The 8,730-nt window shown below is 36.3% G+C and overlaps 1 protein-coding gene across 1 annotated transcript; it reads left to right on the top strand.

The window, feature by feature from the left end:
- Positions 1-4,070: 4,070 nt before the first annotated feature.
- Positions 4,071-5,022, top strand: LOC100155793 (olfactory receptor 8K1). Its single transcript, XM_013987100.3, is given in 3 exon segments — positions 4,071-4,626; positions 4,629-4,907; positions 4,910-5,022. Coding segments are annotated over 3 exon segments (948 nt in total).
- Positions 5,023-8,730: the final 3,708 nt, after the last annotated feature.

Genomic DNA, 8,730 nt, shown 5'->3' with positions numbered 1-8,730 from the left:
TATCCAATATGAAATATTATTTTAATAAACAAGAAAAAGGCAAATGTCGCTTGATAATGTTTCTAATAAATATAATTGCATTATTTTCATCTCCAGAGCAAAGGCTAATTAAAATGCACAGATAAATAGATTGTTTCTCTTGTTTTCAGCCAAATTAATCCTCATATTTTAGGTCTCAATTTAATGAAATTTCCTTCCCAACATTTCTCATTATTGATTCAATATTTCCTTTATTGAGTCCACAGAACCCCACATCTCACCCAAGGGAAACACTTATTAAATTCTAAGTCAGTAAACTATGTGTTTGTTATCAGGCAAAGACTTTAAAACATACTATAAATATGTTCCATACACTGATTGATTTAATTAAAACCTTAACCTTTTGAGGAGACAAAAGATTAAAAATAACCAAGAGGGAATTCTGGAGATGAAAATTCAATATTTGATAAGAACCGATATTTTGAATGAGAATAATAGCATATAATATACTGAAAAAGAAATGATAGCTACACTTAAACTCATCACAATAAAGGCTACTGAAAGTGAGGTCAGAGGAAAACCAAATACTGAATGAATATTATAAAAATAGTCTCAGTGATCCGTAGAACAACAGCAAGCCACATACAGTACATTCAAATGTAGGTCTAAGTGGAAAGAAGAAATTATATGGGGCAGAAAAACCATGGAGAAAAATGTTCACCAGCATTTTCTTCCAAACTTTAAAAAAATAAAAAAACAGTAAGCCTAAGATATAAAAAGATTAAATACTTCTAAGCAGGATAAACAGAAAGGACATTACACCAAAGCAAGACCTATAAGGTTTCTGAAAACTGAGGATAAAGAAAAACCTTTAAAAAAGATAGGGATGAAAGGTACTTATGAAAAGATGAAGAAAAGATTTACCACTGATCACTGGCAAAAACAGTGTCATAAAACCTTGTCTTATGTCAACTTATAATTATATATCCATCAAAATTATTCTTGGTTAATGAAGGCTGCTTTGTGTCATCCTTTTATACAAAGTCATTGTTTCAGTTACTCATGCATTGTGTATGTGTATGAGTGTGTGCGCATGAAATATACTTAACTGGTGCATTATGTTGTATAATTGAGATGCTGACAAAGGCATATTTATGTTTTCCAATGTTTAGTGCTATTGTACAATTTATTTATTCAGTTAGACCCAGGCACAAAATATTTTTGACTTTTCCTAATGGTACATTTGCAGAATAATTAACAAATATCCAAGGTACTCTCCCTTGGTAATTACATGCATCTTTTTTTTTAATCCTTGAATGAGATCAAATCTTTAACAAAATGAGTCTCAAAGGGGGCTGAAAAACACTTCAAATATTCTGCAGCAGACAATGAGGATTAAAACAACAGGAAGTCAAAGCAGATTCTCCAATAAAGTAAGTAGCAAACACTGATCTTTGAACATTTCTCAGGACATACAGCTTAAACTCAATCATCACCAAAGATCTTGAAAGCATTATGCTGTGCAAAACTGTTTATTTCATTTCAATATACTTACATGTCATCAATAGGATCAAGTGTAGGACAGACCAGTTTAATAGTCTCTAATACTCTGTGTTGTGCATTTAGATCACATTAATTTTTTTTCCAAATGAACATATGTTTCAGTTATCTGTTTTAACAAGGATCTTTGTCTATCCTTATTTACCTGGTATCTCTCCTGTCCCACTTTTTATTTATGTTCTCAGGTGGACCTTAATAGAGCAGAAGAATGCCACTATGTTTATACAGATATATTCTGAAGACAGAATAGCTTTGAATCCTAACTCTCCCACTTATTATCTAGATACCTTGGTTAAATTAATTCACTCCTTGTGCCCCCTATTTCCTTGACCATCAAATGGACTATGGTAATACAGCTGATACTAACACAACATGGCACTGCATGGGTCCACGTAGACACAGATTATTTTAAGTACATACATGATTATGTTTACCAGTGGTGGTTGTTTGAATCTGCAGATGCAGAATCCCCTGAGGATAAGACAGGTGGACTATGAGGCTTGAGCACCTGCAGATTTGGGGATCTGAAGCAGGTCCTGGAACCAATACCCTGTGAATACTGAGATGACCATCCTATCTAATTCCTAGAGTTATTGTGTGGATTAAAAAAATTAATATAGGAGTTCCCGTCATGGCGCAGTGGTTAACGAATCCGACTAGGAACCATGAGGTCGCGGGTTCGGTCCCTGCCCTTGCTCAGTGGGTTAAGGATCCGGCGTTGCCCTGAGCTGTGGTGTAGGTTGCAGACGTGGCTCGGATCCCACATTGCTGTGGCTCTGGCGTAGGCCGGTGGCTACAGCTCTGATTCAACCCCTAGCCTGGGAACCTCCATATGCCGCGGGAGCGGCCCAAGAAATAGCAACAACAACAACAACAAAAAGACAAAAAGACAAAAAAAAAAAAATTAATATACATAAAGTGCTCAGAAAAAAATGCCTGGTACATAATGCTTTCTCTATCAGCGCTTGATATTCATTTGTAGTCCTATTTCTACTGGTCTCTTTATATGAATCTCCATAAGTCATCATCATTCATAAATAATCAGAATGGCCAAGTCCTTTTTTATACAAAAGAGGGATGTATGATTGGAAGTTCATAAGAGGTAATTTAATTGTCAGAAGTGACAGATATGGCAAAGGAGAACTAAGATCAAAATTCTAAAGTTAACAGAGCATTGGACTTTGAATTGGACAAAAAAGCAACTTTATAATAAGTGAGAATAATATAATAAGTGAGAATAACTGAAATTTGTATACAATGGTTAGAGGTTTTCTAATCACCATCTAATTCATCATTCCACCAATAGTTTAAAATGTTTTCCATGTCTTACACCTTTAAACAGATATAATGATTGTTGATAATGTAAGTTTTATGGCTTGAGTGTAGATTTTAGTATTATAAATTACTTGAAACTTAAACAAAAAAAAGCATAAATATGATGGATAGGTCATTTGATATATTTAAAAAAGACTTTGGGTAACAAGAAGTAGGCCATGGTAGCTGTATCAAAACAATCACTTCAAAATATCTTGTCCCTTTAAGGCATACCTTACAAAAAGTTTCAGTGAATGGGTGTTTTGTGGTTCTATCAACTGCGAATGCCTATGGACATTCAAGTGGGCCTTAATATTTGTGGAGGGCCCACAGAGACATTTCCCCTGGCCAGAGCTAGTGCTGTGGCTGGGTCAGCCTGTGTAATTCTTATTATGATTGTAGAATGCACCCATAAAACAGTGATCAGGGAACCTTGAAAAACAAGGCTTATGAGGCGTACCTTGGAGACTCCATGACTCACTCAGAGCCACACAGAGAGGTTGGGGAGACACAGAGAAACACCATGGATTCTGCTTTCATTGTGGTCAAGGGCAGGGTGCCTAGATTCTCTTTGTAGTGGTGAATTTAAAACCTAAGAGCAGAAATTACTGTGCAAGAAGGGAAAAAGTCAATCAAGCAGTCACTTGATTTAGAAAGCCTGATATCATCTAGGGATTTCTAAAAGGGAAACCTCATGGATGGAGCAGCCTGGCTCTTGATCTAATTGTGTGCCTGAAAATGTACTTATTTGAGGTGAATGTCTTTGAAATGCACTGTCTCCGTAATGAAAAGCTTAATGCCAGGAACTTGCATTACAATCAGAAAAGCTAATCATTAGGCACTTACACTGCTATATGCATGTAGATATGTGTGATTTTGACCTCATGGGAAGAAGAATCTCTATAATCTGAGACAAAGAAAACAATTCTGTATCTCATACATTATGTATTAAATTCTTTTAGAATCTCTTGGCATTAAGGATCTGGCATTGTCTCTGAGGCAGCATGGGTTTGATCCCCAGCCTGGCACATGGTTAAGGATCTGGTGTTGGGGCAGCTGTGGTGTAGGTCACAACTGTGTCTGGGATTCAGTCCCCGGCCTGGGAACTTCCATATGCCCGTAGGTATGGCCATTTAAAAAGAAAAAAAAAAAAAAATAGAAGAAGAAGAGAGCATTTCAAATGTTCTAAGTACTGATCTTATACGCAGGTTACCAGGATGAACCACATGGAGAGACCCAATCGTACTGCCGCACCCGAGGTCACTGAATTTATTCTCATGGGGATCACCGACAACCCTGGGCTGCAGGCGCCTCTCTTTGGAATCTTCCTGATCATATACTTGGTCACAGTGATGGGAAATCTGGGCATGGTTATCCTCGCCCATTTAGACTCCAAGCTACATACTCCCATGTGCTTTTTTCTTAGATATTTGCCAATTACTGATCTTGGTTACTCCACCATCATTGGCCCAAAAATAATGGTCAACTTTGTCCGGCCCCAAAAGACAATTTCCTACCATTGGTGTGCCACCCAACCAGCAGTCTTTGAGATTTTCATCATCACTGAGCTGTTTATTCTATCGGCAATGGCCTATGATCATTGAGTAGCCATCTGCAAACCTCTTCTCTATGTGGTTATCATGGCAGAGAAAGTGTGTTGGGGGCTGTTACTCACTTCCTACCTCTCCAGCACGTTTGTGTCATTGTTTCTCACAATTAAGTTATTTAAGTTGTCCTTCTGTGGCTCTAACATCATCAGTTATTTTTACTGTGATGCCTCCCTCTGATATCCATGCTCTGTTCTGACACACACGAATTAGAATCGATCATTTTGATTTTTTCTGGGTGTAATTTCCTTTCTTCCCTCTTGATGGTTCTTGTATCCTACACGTTTATTCTGATGGCCATTCTCAGAATGAACTCAACTGAGGGAAGACACAAGGGCTTCTCCACCTGTAGTACCCACCTGGTGGTTGTGTTCTATGGGACATTATTGTTTACTTACCTGCAACCCAAATCCAGCCGTGCATTTGCTATGGATAATCTGGCCTCCGTGTTTACACCCTGGTGATCCCTATGCTGAATCCATTGATCTACAGCCTGAGAAACAAAGAAGCAAAAGATGCTCTGAGGAGAACTTTAACGAATCGATGTAAAATTCCCAATTAATGTCTTAATATTCAGGTGCAAAGGTGGGTCCGAAAATTGTTGTTTAATAATTGTTGTCAGTCCAATTATAGCATCAAAAAGTAGAAGAGTTGTACCACACTGCTTTCCTTTTTTTTTTTTCCTTGGTGAAACACTCTTGCATTGAATAAATATTAGAGCCAAGTAATTTAAGTCTCAAGTAAATTTCACAATCATTTTGGAAACTATACATTTAGAAATAAAGCAAACCACACCAATTTTTTTTTTTTTTTAATCTTTTGTCCTTTTAGGGCCGCACTCTTGGCATATGGAGGTTCCCAGGCTAGGGGTCTAATTGGAGCTATTGCTGCCCGCCTACACCAGAGCCACAGCAATGCCAGATCCACGCTGCGTCTCTGACCTACACCACAGCTCATGGCAAAGCCGGATCCTTAACCCACTAAGCAAGGCCAAGGGTCAAACCCACAACCTCATAGTTCTTAGTTGGATTCATTTCTACTGCACCATGAAGGGAACTCCCATACCAAATTTTTGGTCAAACTTAACATTCGCAGAGGTTGGAGTTCCCGTCGTGGCGCAGTGGTTAACGAATCCGACTAGGAACCATGAGGTCGCGGGTTCGATCCCTGCCCTTGCTCAGTGGGTTAACGATCCGGCGTTGCTGTGAGCTGTGGTGTAGGTTGCAGACGCAGCTCGGATCCCGCGTTGCTGTGCCAGGGGCTGCAGCTCCGATGAGACCCCTAGCCTGGGAACCTCCATATGACGCGCGAGCGGCCCAAAGAAATAGCAAAAAAAAAAAAGACAAAAAAAAAAAATCGCAGAGGTTAAAAAAGTCTCAAATAGTCAAAATGGAGTACAGTGAACTGGAAAGTTAGTGCTGTATATGTTAGAGCAGTCCCTATGTATTAAAAATAAACAAAAATTGAACCATGAAGACTATGTAGGAGAAAAGCAGCAAGAAAGTAAGTAAATCTGTGATTATAATGCAACACGAACAAGCTGCTTCAAGGATCTAAGCTGAATAGGAAATAAAGCCTGCCACCTCAGAATGAGATTGTCAGTTGGACTGAGTTAAGATTCTCCATTTCACAGCTTGAGTGGGCATTTGGGAATTATTATTTTTTTTAATTAAAAACCATGAGAAAAATTTTGGCTAGTTTTGGATATCCTTTCGGAGACCCTCACACTACAGCTAACTGTAAGAAGTTTATGATAGCTTCTGGATAAAGAAGTTGATTTAGGATTGGCAAAGTCAAGATAAAGGTGTTATCTGGTCATTTCCTAAAATGACATCACTATTTTGAAAAGCTGTAGCATTGATAACAAAGGTTAGAGATAACAGGGGTACACTTTAGGGCTAATTGCATTTTCATTACGTATCCTTTGACTCCTTCGTGAGCTTGTACACAGAGCCGATATTTTGCTTGGACTCTCTGCTAAGACAAGGCTTCATTTCCCTTTTCAGATTCATATATTTCATTTACTTTGTCCATTTTTTGATGTACTGTGGTCTACTTTGTTAAGAGAGTTCATCTTAAGTGTTTTCATCACAAAAGAAAAAAATTATCTATGTGAGCTGATGGATTAGCTAATCACTTCACCGTGTATATATCAAAATATCATATTGTACCCTGGAAACAGATACAAAGTTTATATATTCATTGTAACTTCTGTAAAGCTTGAAAACATATAACTTTTTAAATACAAATGAAATAAAGTAAAACATAAATTAAACAAAGTAAAAGAAATATAAAATTGCATTCTCCAAAAAAAATCAATTCTGCTTACCATGTTAGCTTTGGAACCTGTCCATAAGCATATATATTGTCATGAATAAATTTTATTTTTGAGATTAACATTTCATATTATACTGAAGACTTTTTTCATCTTGTAAGCTTTCATCCAAATTTTATCATTTCCATTACTTTTCACAACTCACAAGTAAATTTAAATAATATTATTCACATCTGCTATATCACTCATGTAGAAAGAACTTCAAAAAAATTATAATACATCAAAAACCCTAAACTTGCTTTTCTAACTTGAGAATTCATCATGAGCCTCTTTCTTATGCAGTAAAGTTTTTTTTTTCATTTTTAATGTCAGCATACAACTGTGGAATATAGATTAATCACTTTGTATTTGGTCATTCTTCAGCTGATGGACACTTGGTTGTTTGCAGGTTTTTATTTCTTTTACCACTATTAAAAAATGCTGTAATAAATACACGTGCTTATAATATGATATACTCGTGCTTTTTATTTCTAAAATAAATTCATAAGTTTTCTTCTATAGTCTAACTATGTGCTGCTGGGTGAATGACTTACAGATTTGCATAATAATTTTAAATAAAAAATAAAGCCCTAACAAAAAGTGCCATGCATTGTGATTTTTTTCCAAGTAGTATTTTTTTTCCAAGAGAGGATACTGACATTTACTGACATATCCTTATCATTGAATGATGACAAAAATTGCAAAATGGCAATAATAGAAGAGTAACATCAGCTATTCGATGCCATGGGTACAGTCTTTTAATGTGTAAACTGTGTACTGGGTCACTTTGCTGTAGAAAATTGACAGAACACTTTAAACCAACTACGATGGAAAAAATAAAAACCATTTAAAATAACAAAAAAAGAAAGAAGCCAAATTTTTTAAAAAAAGTGCATCTAAAATATTCAGTGTTTGAAAATTTTATTTGTGTGATGGGAAATGTATAGACATGACACAGAAGCTTTATTTTTAAATATTGGGTTTGACTCTTGGAATTATTTTCTTCTACCTTTTCTCACCTGAAAGACAATCATAAAGAAAATATTAAAATAATACATTATTACTGAGGATTGTTCTTTGGAGGGAAAATCCTCACTTCAAACATCATTTTTACCCCTTTCCTTGAAATAATGACTATGCTAACTTTATATTGTTGAAGTAAAAGTGGAGGAAAAAACCCCACAGAGACAGTGGCATAACAGAAATACAAATTATTGATGGACTTTGTTCTCATTTCACTGCTAATCCACTGGTTTCTAGCTCTTTAATATGACATTTTTGCAATAACGAATCTCAATGCAAATGAGCTACTCTGACAGGTACGCTTTAATCAGATGTCATGGAATCCAACTCATTTCAAAAATGAAGGTCCAGCCTACCACACAGACACTAAGACACACACACACACACACACACACACGAAGACTGCTGGGGTGTCTGGATGAACTCCTGGAGGGACATCTTGTTAAGAATTCAATCCCAAATGAAATCTTCCCCAAGGATGTAAAAGGCAATTTGTGGATGCTAGAATGACATGTGCTTCAGAGTTAGGCTCTCAAAGGTTTATAGAGCTCCACTAACTCTCACTGCCACAGCCATGCAGAAACTCCATGAGGCTGAAACAGATTTCCATTAGAGGTGGGTAGATAATGTTTACATTATCTTTGTACGGCTTCTAAAAATCCAAAATGATACCTTAAACTGATCCATTTCACTTTCATTTTGGAAGGCACTGGACATTATGGAAAATAAAATAATACAATACTTAAAGCTTATTTCCAACATTTAGAATATTTTTGGAAAATAGACATTGTCAAATATCATCCTAATACTTCTGTTTCAAAATTAAAACTGGTATCATTAGGTCTTAGGTATTTAAGTAGGTTATACCACTACTGACATAATAGGTTTTTGCTCACTGAGATTATTTATATAACAGATTTATTTCTGTGATAT

The sequence above is a fragment of the Sus scrofa genome, chromosome 2, assembly GCF_054392235.1.
Source record: "Sus scrofa isolate SSC_HxYL_T2T_F1_AM1 chromosome 2, Sscrofa_HxYL_maternal_Yorkshire_Landrace_v2.0, whole genome shotgun sequence".
Lineage (NCBI taxonomy): Eukaryota > Metazoa > Chordata > Mammalia > Artiodactyla > Suidae > Sus > Sus scrofa.
This window is presented reverse-complemented; position numbering and strand designations above follow the sequence as displayed.